The sequence below is a fragment of the Manis pentadactyla genome, chromosome 18 (assembly GCF_030020395.1).
Source record: "Manis pentadactyla isolate mManPen7 chromosome 18, mManPen7.hap1, whole genome shotgun sequence".
Lineage (NCBI taxonomy): Eukaryota > Metazoa > Chordata > Mammalia > Pholidota > Manidae > Manis > Manis pentadactyla.
Window position 1 is genome coordinate 27307601 of NC_080036.1, and position 16502 is coordinate 27324102.

The following is a 16502-nucleotide window of genomic DNA, read 5'->3' on the forward strand; positions in this document are numbered from 1 at the left end:
ACTACGCCCTTGGCGGGCCAGAGGACTGCTCACCCCGCTTGTGAAGCGGAGGACGGATACCCCCCTCAGAGCTGCTCCGACGCTGGGACTCTGAGACAGAAGCAGTGCTTATAAACGAAGCACCATACAGACTAGAAAGCCATCAGACAACAACGGACTTTTACGTTCCCAGTATAACAATAAAATCATCTCTGGCTACTTAGCATTTGGTGCGTTTCTGTTTAATGTTCTAGCCTGAGGTTAACTGTGACCATGGTCCAGCACTAGTGGTTTCTGGAGCAGCCACGACTCATGGTCTGACCTGGAGGTCAGCCAGCCCACGGCCTGGCCTGGTCCTCACCATCCAGGGGGACGTTCACCCGGGTCGCCCATCTCTGCCGAGTGTCGGCGAGCAGCCTGTCTTGGCCTCTGGAAAGCTTTCAGGTCTGTTGTGTTCCCCAATCTGATTCCTGCGATTGTCTTGCAAATCAAACTTCCATTTCTCCCTTTAAAGATTATTCTTTTTTATTATAAAACGGTTTTACAAAATTCTAAAATTGGGCTAACCCAGTTACCCCCATATACATAAGAACACTTAAACCCCAACCCTGTTGCCACTAAGAGCGCCGTGACAAGCCTTGGCTGAACCCAGATCTAGGGGCCTGCACATGGAGGCTCGAGGCCACAGCTGTCCTGGAACTCCAGCTGAAAGACGGCAGTCAGGCACCAGAGCTTAAAGGGAAGGAATTTGTGGGTTTGTTTTTTTTAAATCAGTCTGGCTCATTTGGGCTGTGGCCCAAATTTAACTCCAATGGGTAGAAATCAGGACCTAGATTTAGAGTGTGAGATAAGGATTGTCCGACACAGAAGCAAACATGGCAACTGTACCTTTCGGCAGGCTGGGACTCTCCCTCCAAGGCCAGCTCTGCCCAGGAGCCTACAGGGGGTTTTTCCTGACGTCGATGATCCCGGGGCTGGCTCTTCGCAGGTCCCGCGGGGCCTTGGGCGAGGGCCCGCTGCTCCGGGGCAGACCCGCCTCTCCCCCAGGCAGCACCCGCCCCGCCTGCGGCTCAGCGGCCTCCCGCTGCTGCCGCAGCTCCTCGGACTGGCCCTGCTCCTCACCACACAGGCTTGAGCGTTTCCATTTCAACGGCAGCGGGGCGTGGACTGTGTCCCGCATCTCTTCTCGGGCGTGGGGGGCACCCTCGGTGAGGGGGGCCTGCCAAAGCTCGGGGGCTGGAAGTTCATCTTCACTTACAGGGGGTTGCCTGTTCTCCGGGCACGGGGACCTCTTCTCCCCACCTGTCACCGAGAGCAATGACATCCTTGTCAGAAGTGGAGGAGTGGCACCTTCCTGAGGGCTTAGCTCCCCAAGGCCCCAGCAACGTGGGAGATGACCCCGGAAGAGTGGAAGTTGGGGTGCCTTCTAAGCCTTCCCAGAACGAGAGTACGGCTGACACTGCAACCAGGACAAACGTGGCCCGGCGCTGCACTGCGGACAGATTACCCCCGCTCTGGCCTGCAGCGCTCCGACCAAGCCGCCGCCTCAGTTCCCGGTTGACCCACACGTGGCGGCCCAGCTCCTTCTCCAGGGCTTGGATCCTGGTCTCATACTGCCTCTTGCTATCGGCGAAGCCCTCACCCAGGTGGTCTAGAAGGGAAAGAAGGTGGTGAGGGGCTGCGGGCGGGCGGGCGGGCGGGCAGCCACCCCTCGGCCCGCGGGCAGGCCGGCCGCCTCACCCCGGCTCTGCTGGAGGAGGAGCTGCACCCTCTGCTCATGCTCCTTCTGCTGCAGGGTCAGCTGGCGGTCCACCTCCAGGTGCTGCCGCTCCAGGGCCGCCTCCAGCCAGTACACCAGCCGCTGCCGCTCCTCCAGCTGCATCTCCAGCTCCGAGAAGGCGACCTGCTGCTGGTGCTGCTCCTCCCGGAGTGTCACCACCTGTTCGGAGAGCCAGCCTGGCAATGCCCCTTCACCGGTCCCTCCTCAGCCACGCAGTGGGCATTCGGCCGACTTGCCACCGCTGCCCCGCGGCAGCCAGCCCTAGGAATGGCGGGGTCGCCTGCTGAGCCGAGACTTAGTGCCAGGCACCTCCGCAGTGTTCTGGGCAGTAGTTGCCAAACGGCAAGAGTTGGCTCACAAAGCGAAACCCGAGTCGGCCGGCCCTGCCAAGCGCCGAGGCGGAGCCTCAGCTGTGGGATTTCATCGATGCCAGGATTTCTCAACCTCAGCAGCACTGACATTTTGGGTCAGACAACTCCTGGTTATGGAGGCCTGTCTGTGCACTGAAGATGGTCCCCACCCCACTGTCGTGACGTGCAGACATGGCGAGATGTCCCTTGTCAGAGGGGCGGGGGGACCAACGGCATCCCCTATTGAGAACCACTGACCTGGGCAAGGGCTATGCCCTGAAGGTGCCAACTGACCGGAGAAGGGGGTACAGGAGACTGGGTCTTAGTTTCACAAAGTAAAACAGGCTTTAAAGAGGACAGCCTGGAGCCTAGAGTTTATCCTGATTCTGTCCCCTAATCTGGGAGGAAGCAGGACCTTCTCCGGAGCTGTCAGCAGACACCTCCCCGCGGGGCTCGGGGGGCGGCAGGGAGCTGCTGACCCACCTTGTCAAAGTACTTGCAGAGCAGGGCTCTGGTCTCGGAGGACGAGAGGTAGCTCAGCTTGGCCATGAGGTTCATCTCGCACTGGGAGAGCAAGGAGGCCGAGGCCCGCAGCGCCCGCTGGCGGCACGTGATCGCCTCGTTCTTGTACTCGATGGCCGCATCCAGGGCCTCGACGGCCTCGTCCAGCTGGAACAGCGTCCGCTCCTCCTGCGGGACACGGGCGCGTGGGGAGGGGGAGTACTTGCTCCCTGCACCGTCGGACACCGTCCCCTGAACACGGTCCTGGGCAGACCTACTCAGAGCCCACCTGTCCCCGAGAGCCAGGACATCCTTGTCAGCAATGGAGTGGCACCTCCCCGAGGGCTTAGCTTCCCAAGGCCCTTCGAGTGAGCCTTTGGCACCCTCGTCCTAAGCGTGCAGCCAGCACAGCACCATGGCAAGGACAGGGTGGCCTCCCTCACAGCCCTGACCCGGGGGAGGCTGGGGCTCTGCGAGGGGGCCGCCTTCTGAAGCACAGGGCCTCAAGTGAGGTGCCCTCGGGAAGCTCCGAAGGCCCTACACGGACGGAAGGCACGGCAGGCGGCCCGAGGCCCAGGGGTCGCCAGGGGAGGCTGTCCCACGCAGGCTTTCCCTGCTGCTCAGGGACTGGCCTCTAGTACGGACATGCTCCCGACACCCCCACACGGGGCTGAGATGTGTGAGCATGTGGCCTAAGGTGGCTCAGGACAGAGTGAGTCCAGATTCCCGCTGGAAAGGGACTGAAGGGTCCAGACAGCAGGCCCCCCGGCAGGAGGAGCTCATGCCCAAAAGCAGCGCGGCCCCACCCAGCCTGGCCGAGGGCGGCGGACAGGCCCCGGGTGTACCTCGGGGGACAGCAGGCTGCCCTGCCGCAGCTTGCCGTCGATCTCCAGGCGCTGCTTCAGCAAGGAGTCCTTCTCCTGGCGCAGAGCGTCGATCTCCTCCCGGATCTGCCGCCGGCTCTGCGCGCCGCCCTGCCGCAGCTGCCCGTTCTTCTCGGACAGCGCCTTCTCCAGGTGTTCCAGCCGGCTAGACACTCGCACGATGTCCTCGCTGAGGGCCTGGGGGCAGCACCGCCAGGGGTTAGGCGAGGAGCAGGCCCCATCCTCATGCAGGTGACAGACACAGCTCGGGTCCGCAGCTCGGGAAGCAGGGGCCAAGAGGACCAGAGTCTCCGAGGGGCCCCCGAGACGGCCCAGGAGGGCACAGACCACGGAGGGGAAAAAGGCAGTTCTGCCAAGAAGGGAACAACATGGGCAAAGGTAGAGTGGGGTGGTAGTGGCCTGCCACCAAGACGACTCGCCTGGAAAGTCTGGAATGGGAATTATGGGAAATTAGTGGCTAAACCCTAAAGGACCTTCAAGGAACCTGATGTGGGAGGAAGTGAGGGCTTTAATGGCCAAGACAAGTTCTGGATAAACGGCGGCACCCTCTTGGGCCCCAGGGTGCTCCGTGACGGCAGGGGTGGGCCTGGAGCCCTGTGAGAATCCGGCCTGAGTTCCTGCTCCTGGAACAGGCTGTGGGGTATGTGACACGCCCCCTCGGATCCTCCTGGTGACACTGTGGTTCCGTTTGGCAGGAAGAAACTTTGGCTCAGAGTTTCTATTCAAGTGGAGGGAATGATGCCAGGTAGGCCAGGCGGGGCCAGGTGCATGTGCCTCTAGTGCCAGTGAAGGCTCTTTCTCTTTCCCACCTTTCTGTGCCTGCACAGTCCCAGAGCAGGTCAGTGAGGTCAAATGAATTGTGGAATGGGCACTTGGAGAGGCTCCTCTGCCCTCACATCAGAACCTGCATCAAATATCCTACAGCCTGAGAGTTCTTGAGGGATGTGCAGGCCATAGCCTGGCAGGCCAGAGCTGCCCGTGGCTGGCACTTACCTGACAGGGACACCACGCAGAAGGACCTCACCTGGTGGGACCTCAGCTGATGGGACCTCACCTGGCTGGACTGCAGGCGCTTGCTCTCCAGCCCCGTCTTCTCTTGCATCAGGGCCTCCTTCTTGGCCAGGATGGCCTCCCGCTTGCAGAGCTCCTCCCCCAGCTCCTCCAGCGCCCGCCGCTGCTGCAGAACCTTCTCCATCTCCTGGTCCAGCCACTTCTTCTGCTCCTCAATCTTCTGAGGGGAAGTGGGGGAGGCGGGGGAGGCTCTCAGCCCTCACCTCTGGCTGCGTGGACCGCCACCCAGACTCAGACGGGGAGAATGGTGCAACCCAGGCGCTGACCCCAGGGGGCCCTGGCCACCAGCCAGGCTGGGGGTGCTCCTGGGGTGCAGGCTCTTCCCAGGCCCCACCTGCTGCTGCTCCAGGCTGAGCACAGAGCCGTTGCTGCCACTGCGCCGCTTCCTCTGGAACGCCGCGATCTCTTCAGTCTTGATCTTCAGAATCTTCTGCTGCTGTTCGTGCTTCAGCTCCAGCTCCTGGGGATGCGCAGGGTGAGCAGCGCAGCGGGCAGGGCCGTTTTTGTGGGGCCAGCATCTTACCAGCACTTGCCTGAGGAGTGCCTGCCCCCGGCCTCACCACCCCTGGGGCCTCACTGGGGACCCGCAGGCAGAAGCACTTCTCTAGCTCCCACAGGATGCCCGTCACCTGGTACAGGCATTCACTCCGGCCTTGAGTTTCCTACACGTCTCTTCATTTTCAGGTAGGAAAACCAACTCAGGGAGGCCAAGTGACTTTCTGAGGTGGTGTGGCTGTGAGCGGTGGGGCCGCGTGGGAGCTCGCCGGGCTCCCTGGCTGTGCCCCAGCTCAGCCTCCTGGTGCCTCCCCCGCCCCGCAAGCCAGAGCCCAACCTTGACTCGGTGCTGCCGCTTGTTCATCTCCATCTCCAGGCGCCGCTTCTGCTCCGTCTCGTCGCGGAGCCGCCTCTGCAGCTGCCCCTGCTGCTGTCGCATGAGCTGCACATTCCTCTCCAGCTCCTGCAGCCGCTTCTCACTCTGGGCCGACAGCGACACCAGCCGCTCTGTCACCTGCTTCTTCTCCTTCAGCACCTGGAACCACGCAGCCTCTGCTGGGCCATGCTTGGGAGCTACCGCGAGCCTGGCACTCAACAGAGGGGTGACGGACAGAGGGGCAGAAAACAGGTGGGGGGATAATGGTCTAATAACAATACCACAACTAATAATGATAGCTCCTGTGACAGTCACCATGTGCCAGGCACTACAGCAAAGTGCTCTGTGTGTACTAGCAATCCTACGGAAAACTATGATTATTAGTCCTACTTTATAGATCAGGAAACTGAAGCACAGAGAAGTTAGGAAATTTGACCAAGAACACACAGCTAGTAAATGGCAGAGCTGGGATGCAGACCCACGCAGTGGGGCTCCAGTGCCCACATTCTCGACCATTCCACCACACTGGCTCTTGGACCCCTGCATGGGAAAAGAAGGGATGAACGATGGATGGGCAGTTGCAAAAATGAATGGAAGGGTGGGTGGACAGATAAGTGGGTGAGATCATAAAAGGCAGAGAGTAGAATGGACAGATAATGTATGGATTGATGAAAGGGAACAGAAAGACAAAAGGATGGATGGATACTGGACAGTTGGCCACATCAACTGACAAAAGGGTAAGTGAATGGACGAGATGGACCTGCTGGTGGACGGGGATGGACGGATGGAGAGGGAAGGAAATGGAGGCAGGGAGGAGCGGGCTGTGTGAGGAGGGGCTGCTTTCCTTGCCGCCCCCACCCCCGACCCTAATTGGTCTCCTAGATGGACTTCAGGCAGGACTCGCCCTGCTGCGTCTGCTGCGGAGGGAGTGGAGCAGAGCCGACCCCCAGCCCTGCAGCTTCTATTAACACCAGCCTCGCCCCTGGAGCCGGGACGGCATTAGCGCCACCAGTCAAAGGCTGAGTACCCACGGCTCCCACGGGCTTGGGCTCTGGGGTGCGCGTGTCCCGACCCTGGGGCCCTCGGCCTGGGAGGCCACAGCTGCCGCCCTGGGTCCCGACACTGACCTGCACCTGGCTCTGGGCAGCAGCGACCCTCTTGCGGAACTCCTGGAGCTGCGACCGCTCACCCGCGTCCCGGGGCTCCCTGCCCTCCAGCTCCCGCAGCCGCCTCTGGCTCTCACTCAGCTCGGCGCGCACCCCCTCTGCCGCCTGCTCCAGCTCCCCGATGTGCTGTCTGTGCTGCCGGTTCAGGGCCTGCGCAGCCTTCCCTGGAAGAATGCAGGGCCCTGTCAGCACGGGCAGCCCCTCCCCGCGATAAGGCCACCCGTTCGCTCCCCTGCGGCGTGTTCCAGAACTGTGTTGGCCAGTCACCTTCAGGGGTTTAGCTAAGCCTTCGTACCACGAGTACTGTGATTTACTTAGTATTTTTCTTTAACTGGACTCACTTTTAAAATTAGCCTTATCCATAGCAGTGACCCAGGGAAATTATGGGTTAACAGGCTTTATTATTACCTAATACATGTTAAAATAAGATGTAACTTGAGCTTACATATAATTAAGCCTGTAGAACTAGCTTCCTATTTGCAGGAAATACGGACAGCAGACAGAGGAACGGGTTAACTGACACCACAAGGAAGCAGACAGGTGAACCCAGAACCTTCGGGGTTCTGAACATTCTAGATGACTGAAGAGGTCAGAGAAGGGAGCCTCCAGAGGTCTAACAAGCACATAGAATGTGAGGAGCAAGTCTGGAGCTTGATTCAAGCAAACGAGCTGTGCACAGACAGTGCTGTACGCAGAGGGGGCACGCTTACGCTCCGGGCACCGAGATGATTGACGTTCATTGTGTTAGATGCGCTAAGACATTTCAGTTAAAATGTCCAAAAAGAGGCATCCTGATGGGTGTGGGGATGAAATGACATGATGTCTGGGATTTGCTTTGAAATATCTCAGCAAAGGAAAAAGGAAGAGAGGAAACAAAGTGAAAATCTTGGTAAAGCTAAATCTGGGAGATGGGTATACAGGAACCCACTCACTGTACTAGTCTATTTTGTCTGTTAGAAAATCTTCATAATGTATTTTTTTGATAAAGACATTCCTAACTACTTAAGTAAATGGGCTCAACTGGTCACCACCTAAATTGGTCCCCTGCCCCTTCACCTGCATCACCAGTAGAAGATATAGCATGATTTAGGGACACTGTTTGCTCCTCAGGACTGGGAGATTCTGTGCCTAGCACTGAGCCTGACACACAGCAGGCAGCTGATTAATTATAATCATCATCATCATCATAGGTAACGCTTCTGAGAGCGGGTCTAAGCATTCTGCCTGACCTAACTCACCTCAGCAACCTGCAGAAGAGGTGCAATCACTACCCCTATTTTAGAGACAAGAGAACTGAGGCACCAAGGGCTTATCGTGCGTGCTCAGCTGCACAGCTGGAGGGAGCACGGTCGGTTGGACAGCCTGAGCCCTCCGGCCCCGGTGCCCTGCGCGCTCTCACCCGTGCGGACCAGCTCGCCAATCAGCTCCTCCTTCACGCGAATGTTGATGGCCAGCTCGCGGATCTTCTGCTGGGCTTGGGCCAGCCGCCACTCGGAGGCCGTGGCAGTGGGGGCCTGGCGGGGCCGAGTGGGGGTCTTGCTCCCACAGACTGCTGTAATGGGCCCACTGTTAATGACCTCCAGCCGACAGTGGGAGAGGCAGAGGAGGGGGGAGTGTACCCCGGGCAGGGGCAGCCAGGGAGCAGATGTGGGCGGTCCAGGGGGGCCAGTCCAGGACCATGGAGGACAGAGGGGTCAGGGCCCTCTCTGCACCCCACCCAGCTCACCGCTAGGCCCTGGGACAGCTGTACCCATCTCCTCAAGGCGGAGCTCTGGGCCCTTCCTCTCCAGCGGACTCCCTGGGCGGGCCCCCGCCCTCTGGCTCCACTTGCTGACCCCGTTCCTAGGGGTAAGAAGCAGGAGTCCATATGCTTCCCCAGTTCCTGCCAGCCCAGCCACCTCCAGGGCCAGGGTTGAAGAGAGGCCATTGTGTCGGTGTAACCCTGGCAGAACTGAAGCCAGGGAATGAGCGTAGGGGGTACAGGGCAGTTGGGGGCACTGAGGGCCACCTTGGAGGCTGAGAACCAGGAGGCTTGGGCCCACCCTAGAGCACACCCACCCCAAAATAGAGCTCTGGACTCTAAGCCCCCAGCCCCTGTGTGCTCTCCACCAAGAACCAGTCAGGGCAATGCAGGCGAAGAACCCTGAGACCCCTCGGGATTCTCTTCCAGGGCAGCCAGGCCCTGCGCAGGTCCTTGTCGGGTCGCCAGCGGGCCCCACTCACCTGCGCAGGTGCAGGGCCCTCCTGGGTGGAGGCTGCTCCTCCCCCTCCTCCTCTGAAGCAGCCGAAGAGCCACTTCCCAGCTTGTCTGCCTCTGCCAGCAACTCGGCTCCAGCCTCCCCGCCACTGGTCACCTGACAGGGAAGTGCTGGGGTCTCAGGGCCAGAGGACTGCAGGACCCCCTCCCGCAGCCGCTGCCCGGCACCAAGGCTGCCCCTACTTAGGCCCCACCTTGCACACCCTCCTCACCTCTCTGACCTCAAGCCCTACCTTACCTTCAAGATCTAACTCCAGTGACATCTCTGGGAGGCTTCCCAACCTCAAGGTGGGGCAGGAGCCTCCTCTCTCCCTTCCTTCCCTTGTCCCTCCCCTCCCCTCGATTCTCCCTTCCCTCACCACCTGTCCTGGAGCCTATAGCACCAGGTACTCAGGCGACAGACAGTCCAGTCCACACTTTCTATCTTTGTATACAGCTCATCTGTATCTTATCTGGCCAAGAACACCCGCCACAGTGGTGGGTGCACAACACTTCTGCCAAACCCACATCCTCGTTATCCTCAGTCCCTCAAGCCGTCAGAGCTGAGAGGACCCAGAGCCTCCAGGCAGACGCAGGAGCAGCCTTTGTCCAAAAGACTCCAAGTGACAGAACTAGAAGCAGACTAGGCTCAAGGAGATGAGGACTCATGGAAAACTGAATTTGCAAAAAGAGGCGTCCAAAGGCAGAGGAGGTGGTGTCAGAAGTGATAATGAGCTCCCCATCTCAGGGGTGTGCAAGCTTTCCAGTGCTGGAAGCCAGAACCCTCTCTGTGACCTCCTCACCCAAGGCAATCTCCAGCTAGCCCAGGGATGCCCCAAAACACCAGTCCCTTCTGAGAGGCCCTACAGAGTCACCCGAACTTTGGCCCTTCCTCTAGGGACACCAGGAAGCTGCCTGTCACAGCTGGTCCCATGAGAGTGAGGGACACATCCCCTACATCCCCTTTCCCTTGCCCAAGCCTGCCCAGTGCAACGGGCCCAGGGGACACCAGCCTCAACACCTCCTCACCTCTCCCCAGTTCTCATCACCAGGAAGGCAGGCAGAGAGCACCATGCCCAACACATGAGTGCGGGCACCCCCCAGGGGGGCTGTGTGAGGCCGGGGCACGAAGGACCCCGAGGGCAGGCCCTGCAGGAGCCCTGGGGCCCCCCAGCCAGGCTGCACCAGCTCTAGCCGCAGCCGCAGCTCCGCCATCTCCTCCTGCTGCTCCCGCAGACGGTCACTCTGCAAGACACGGCCCAGGGGCTGATGCAGGACACAGTGTGGGGTGTGCAAGCACATGGACAGGCCGAGGTGCACAAAGCCAAAGAACAGATATGATGCCAACCAGCCCTCCCTGGGCTGAAACCAAGGAGGGCCAAATTCCTCCAGCCACTTCTTGGCCTGCACCCCCACCCCACAGTGCACTAGTTCAGGCTCAGGCTCCCGGCACCCCACCCATCCTCTCTCTCCCTCCATGCCAGTCCTGCACATCCACACCGATCACTGCAGGCAGGGGGCACCGCAGCAATGCTGCCCCACGTACCCTGGGACAAAGGAAGGGGCTGGCTCCGAGTCCCACCCTGCTGCTCCGCCATCCCACCTCCCATCCACCCTCACGACCATCCCGCCCACCATTCCGCTGCTCCCTCCACACTTCCGCTAGGTTGTCCATCTCCCCCCATCTTACCCATCCTGCCGAGCTTCCCCAGTTCCCGGGAAACTCCGCTCTTTCAGCCCCTCAAGGAAGCCTTCTCCACACTGCGGAAGGGGCAGCCTCACCTGCAGCTTGTACTGCTCCATGGCGTCCTCCAGAGCGGCCAGAAAGTCTCTGTTCTCCTCCTCCAGCCGCGCCACCTGGTTCTGCAGGGCCAGCAGCTGCAGCGCCCCCTCATCTTCCTGTGGGGCAGGGAGACAGGTTTCGGGGGCAGGGGCTGGAGGGACATGTCTGCCTGTCTCTGGGACCCCTGGGCCCTCTCTCTTCCCTGCCAGGGGCTCCCCAGCCCTGCCTACAAGAGGGGCTCCAGACCCCATCTGGCCTGCGGTCCTTTCCGCAAGTCATTTGGGCCATCTCTTGTAATTACTAATCATGTTTTTATTAACAATAGTTGCATCACTATTATTAAAAATAACTCACTGGACCTTTGACCGCTTGCAGGGTACTTGTTACACCTGCAGCCTTACAATGTCTCCAGGAGGTAGATTCTAACGTCAGCCCTAATTTTACAAATAGACCGAGGCTCGATGAGGTTAAGCAAAGTGATCAAGGTCGCTCAGTGAGGTTAAGGAAAGTGATCAAGGCCATCAGCTGAAGTGCCTCTGAATCCCGGAAGTGCTCCGCTCATTGGCAGGGGCAGGGGCACAGCTGGCCGCAATGAAGCCCTCCCTCCTTCCTCCCCTCGCCCCTTACCCTCCCGCCGGGTCCGCACTTGGTCCTCGCCCACCTGTCGCCCGCCGGGCCCCTGGGAGACCTGCTCCTCGGCGGAAGCGCTCTCGATGCCGCTGTCGGGCCCAGAGGCGGAGCTCAGGGTGCTGCGCTCGCCCTCGACGGCGCACAACCAGTCGCGCACCTTGCGCGCGGCGGCGCCGGGCAGCCCGGGCTCGGCCTGCAGTTCGCGCAGGAGGCAGTAGGCGGCGTCGGTGCGGGCCCGGTAGTGCGCGCACTCGGCGCCCAGGCGGGCAGCGGCCGCGGCGGAGGCGACGGCGGGGCCCGGGACGCGCCGGCCGCGGTGGATGATGCGCGTCTCCGAGCGGTGCCGCGGCGGCCCCCGCGCGCCCGCCACCGCCTCCTGGGGCTGCCGCTCGGCGTCAGGCCGCCAGTTGACAGTGGCGCGGTTGCGGATGTTCTGGGCGCGGCTGGCGTAGTTGAGGGTGTGGAGGGTCTCGTCGAAGTCGGAGGAGGAGGGGCTGACGCAGGCGATCATCACCGTCTTGGCGTTGCCGCCCAGAGAGTCCTTGAGGATCCTGAGGGCGCCAGGGGAGGCGCGTCAGGGGCCCCAGCGCGCAGGGAGCCGCGGTGCAGACCCCGGTGCCCAGCCCTTGGCGTGGTTCCCCGGCGCCGTCCCCTCTTCCCGAGCGGACAGCGCGCGCCGCCAGCGCAGCCTCTCGTCGCTGCCCGATGGAGGCCATGACCGACGGGGCGGCTCACCGGGTGATCTTGGAGTCCCGGTAGGGGATGTGGCTGCCGCGGCGCTGGGCGTCGCCCAGGGCGCTGATGACGTTGCCCAGCGCCAGGAGGCTGCTGTTGATCTGGATGCTCTCCTTGAGCCGCTCTCCCGTGCTGCCCGTCTTGAGCACCCGCTCCGAGCCCGCCAGGTCCACGAAGTGGAACTTGGAGACGAGCAGCTGGCCCGCGGCAGGTCGCGGCAGGCGACTGGGGATGCGCCCCCGCTGCTCCAGGGTCACGGTGAAGACTGCGTGGGAGCGGCTGGAGAGGCGGTTGAAGTGCGTGGCCCCCGTGTGCCGCGCTGCGTTGCCCACCTCCAGGAGGCTCAGCACCTCATCCAGGCCCTCCACGTCCACCTCCTTCACCCCACACAGCACTGGGGGCAAAGAAGGCTGTGAGCGGGGACTGTGCGGACCCCCCCAGCCAGGAGGGCCGGAAAGGCAGGGCTTGCCTTGCACAGCACTTCCTGCCTCCGGTGTCCCCTCCCCATACCCAGGGGCTCCTGCCCATCCTGGTTCGGGCTTGAGGGCTCCAACTTGCCCCACACCCACCTTGGTGCCTCTCAGGATGGGTACAGAAGTGTATGCTGAATGCAGTGGTGAGGAGAAATGAAAGCAAAACCTTCCAGAGGGAGGGTCTCCCAGTTCAGAGGTGCCCCTCCCAGAGAAGTAAGCCACCCCTCAGCAGGTGAAGACTCCTCGAGCCAGGTGCCCCCTGCCAGCCAACAGAGGGCCCAGAGGGCCTCACCAATATTCCCGCGGTCATCCTCCCGAAGCTGGATGTCACGGCTGGCGGTGCCCATCTCCAGCAGGTCTCGGAACTCCTCCTTGTACACTTCCAGGTAGGACACATGCAGCAGGCAGTCAAGCAGGTCGTTCTCATCGATAAGCTTGAAGGCCTCGGCCATGGCCCGTGGGATGACGCCCTGCTCATCCTCATGAAGAGAGGCTGGGGAGACACCAGAGGGCCTCCTGCCACCATGCCTTCAGCTAGACACAGCCCAAGGCCCTTGCCGGCAGCGGGACGACGGGCCTCCGGCATGGAGACGGTAGCAGAAGAGGCCAGGATGAGCTGGGCCATCTGAGCCAGACCATGCTCTGGGTGGTCAGGCAGAATCACAGAACTTCAGAGTTGGAAGCAACCTCTCAAGATTCAGCCGACCCCTTTCATGATGTAAGCATCCTCTCTACTACAATCTAGCTGATCATCAGATGCCCTTGGCTTGATTACTCCCTGGGACAGGGAGCTCATTACAGTAGTCTATATTCAGTTATCTAAAGGACCTTCTAAACTTATCCCAAGGAAGTAATAAGAGGATGTGCAGAGCAACACTCTTCTTCATAATTAAAAAAAAAAGACATCCTAAGTGTCCATCTTAAGATCCAATAGGGGATCTGGTTAAATTACCATATATTCATAATGGAATACCAGGAAGTGATTAAAAATTAGACTGAAGGATATTTAATATGATATAGGGAAATGTTTATGATACATCATTTAGAAAAAAACAGGGTAAAAAAGAATGAGTATAATATAATCCCTTTTTTTAGTATAATAATTTTCACAATGAAACTGGAATGCTAACAGGGTGAGTGATTTCTGAAAGGCAATTACCAAAAGTTTAGTTTTATTTTGTGCTTGTGTTTTTCTGTATTTTCCTAATCTTCTATGATGAACATGCACTTTTATAACCTAAGAGAAAGTCGTTCGTGGCTACTTAAAATGGGGCATTTCTTTCAATTGAGTCCTAAGTGTCTCTCCCAAAACTGCTGGAGTCTGACTGAGTGAGCTGACTCCCTGCCATGCAAGCCAGTGTGTCTCTCTTCCACTCCAACCACTCCAACTAGAACATGGATGGCTGACCCTTAGCAGCTATCCTGATAACCTCCAGAGACAAGCCAACTTCCCAGAACCAGAGAGTGGCCCCATTTCTATGGAGTTGAGAGGCCACTCACCTCCAAGAACCCTTCCTTCCTGCCCTTCCCAGACCACTGGCATGGCTGGTCCCACAATGGGCTGTGCACCTGTCCCCCAGCACTCCCACCTTCAGCAGGGAATAGTAGCAAGAAGGCAAGTGCAGAAATTCAGGAGACACCAGGGCCTGTCAACATGGGCTCAGGGTCTCAATCAGGGCCACTCACCCACACTGGCCTCCCCCATGGTGTACGTCTTCCCGGAGCCTGTCTGACCATAGGCAAAGACGGTGGCATTGAAGCCCTCAAAGAAAGCCTCGAGGAGCGGCTGCACACAGGCCTGGTACACGGCCTCCTGCCCGGTGTCCTCATCCAGCACCACGTGGAAGCCAAAACGGCGGTCTCGACCCAGGGTGACACAGCCATGCCCTGGCTCCACCCTCAGGCAGGTCTGGTGGCCATGCAGCAGCTCCTTGGGCAGCAGCGGGCGGACTCGCAGGGCCACCCTCACTGGGGCCTCCTCAGCCCCTGGCAGCCCCTGGGCCTCCAGCCCCATGCCGAGGGAGGGCTGCTCTGGGCCCTGCAGAGAGAGGAAGAGGGCCCTGCCATCAGTGCCAGTGCTCCAGGAACTGGACTCACCCTGCAGGTGATCTGGAGCCAGATGCTGCAGCTCTGACCTTGGTGAGATGGAGGGGAGGGCGGTCCAAGTTCAGAACATCTTCTGTGCCCGAGTGTAGCGCCCAAATGCTGCACGTCCTACACAGTGACATCGGATGGCTCCCATCACTGGCAAAATAAGGCCCTAACTCCCCCACTTGACTCCCAAGGGCTCGTGTTCCAGCTGTGCCTTCCCCTGTGACCCTATCTCCCAGAAGAACACACACGCCCCAGGTAACACCCACAGTCTCTGCTCTGTCACCTCAAGCCCTCTACCCAGCTCTTCAAAAAATCAATAGATCCTTCCAGACCAAGCTCCCACCACCAAATCCTGCCAATTCCATCTCCCAAATACCAAGTTCACGTGCTTCCTCCCATCCTGTCACCAAAGCCCTGGTCCTGGTCACTGACATCTTGACGGGATGACATCCTCCTCACTGGTCCCAGTCTCCCTGAGCCCTCCTACCCGGGGCATCTTTGAAAATGGCAAACGTGACTGTGTCACTCTACTGCTTTAAATTCCCCCCAAAAGAGGCTCCCACTGCCCTTGAAATTCAAAACCTTAACAGGAAAAAACCAAAACACTTTAACAGGCCCTGCCTGCCTTGACTACTCACCTCCCGTCCCCTACCTCTCCTCACTTTCTCTGCCAGCACCCTGCCAGGAGTTGCCGGGGCTTCCTCTCTCTGCACTTTCGCTGGCCACACCTCCTTCAGGGGGCCAGGGAGGCGCCCCTGCTTTGTGCCCACCGCTACACACGCAACGCCCCCTGGGGCTCCTATCAGCCACTGGCCACTCTTTGGCAATTGGCAGATTTTGCGCTGGTCTCCGCTACCCAGACTGCGAACTGGGAGGCAGGGACCTTTCCGTCCCCCTCGTGCTGTGCCTCCAGCGCCCAGCACAGGTACCACGCATAGAAGCTGTCCAACAGTGAAGCGTAATCTTCATCAGGGAACCTTCCCCAGCCTCATCCTCACCGCAGTCCTCATCGCCTCCTACCCGCGGGGCCACAGCACTTTTCCACCATTTAACTCTCAGCACAAGTAACGGTTCGTTCGTTCAATCATTCAGTCCCTGCTGGGTGCCCGGCCCTGGGGACAAAGCGGTGGCTGCCACGCAGTACTGTGGGCGCCTTCGCGGCCCGCTCACCCTGAGCGTCCCCAGCCCCGGGCGGTCCCCGCTCCTCCGCTCACGGACTGTCCCGGGAGCCGGCGGCGCGGGGTCGGGCAGCTCCCGGAAAGTTTGGAGAAGGGACTACGAATGCGGATTCCACCCTCGCAGCGTCGGCGCCCGCTCCTCCTGGCCCGCCACGCCGGCCGCAGGCCCCCGACTTAGGGAAGGGGGGCTCCCGCCCGCTCCCGGAGGGGCCTCCAGGAGGCCGGGAGGCAAGGGTGGGGGCTCCGCGTGCTCGGCCAGGGCTTCGCAGGCGCGCCGGCCCCCAGGGCCGTCGGGCCCAGGCGAGACCAGGGAGGGCCAGGGCGCGCCCGCCCCCACCCAGCCCCGTGCTCGGACCCCAGCCCGCCTCGGGCCCACACCCACCGGCTTGGCTGTTGGCGCCGTCCCCCCGCGCTGCGGTCGGGCTCCCCGCCCCAGCGCGGCGCGCTCTGATGCCGTCATCGGGACCCCCGCCCCCCAAAACATCCCGCCCTCACCGCTCCCAGGCGGAGGCGCAGGGCGGGCGGTGCCGCGGAGTCTGTCCGCAGACGGGACGGGGCGGGGCGTGCCTGAGGGGCGGGGCCGCGCGGTCCCGGGCCCCGGCTGGCCCCGCCCCCCAGCTGGGGATGCGCGGACCGAGGCGGCCTGCTTCTCCCGGCTGGAGAAGCCAATCTGCTCACGGGCGGGGCACTTGAGTCTCAGAATGCAAGTTGTAACAGGTGAGCAGACCAAAACTAACTAGGAGACCTTTTCGCTTAGGGTGGGGAGGGTGG

The 16502-nt window shown here is 60.6% G+C and overlaps 1 protein-coding gene across 6 annotated transcripts; it reads right to left on the reverse strand.

Annotated features, from left to right (window-relative positions):
• Positions 1-37: 37 nt before the first annotated feature.
• Positions 38-16225, reverse strand: KIF7 (kinesin family member 7). Of its 6 annotated transcripts, none has more exons than XM_057494669.1 (20): positions 16114-16225; positions 14146-14497; positions 12752-12952; positions 11987-12380; positions 11283-11802; positions 10621-10737; positions 9868-10083; positions 8826-8956; positions 8329-8444; positions 8002-8154; positions 6564-6766; positions 5398-5595; positions 4900-5025; positions 4549-4725; positions 3456-3671; positions 2593-2799; positions 1720-1918; positions 1487-1630; positions 868-1281; positions 38-90 (listed from the first exon to the last, which is right to left on the reverse strand). In XM_057494669.1, exons 1-19 carry the CDS (start codon positions 16213-16215, stop codon positions 917-919), a joined length of 4137 nt encoding a protein of 1378 aa, XP_057350652.1. In that variant the 5' UTR covers positions 16216-16225; the 3' UTR covers positions 38-90; positions 868-916. The 6 variants fall into 6 exon arrangements, with proteins under 6 accessions (XP_057350652.1, XP_057350651.1, XP_036787749.2 ...); XM_057494668.1 differs by lacking the exon at positions 38-90 and adding an exon at positions 184-485; XM_036931854.2 differs by lacking the exon at positions 38-90 and having other exon boundaries at positions 735-1281; positions 8002-8151.
• Positions 16226-16502: the final 277 nt, after the last annotated feature.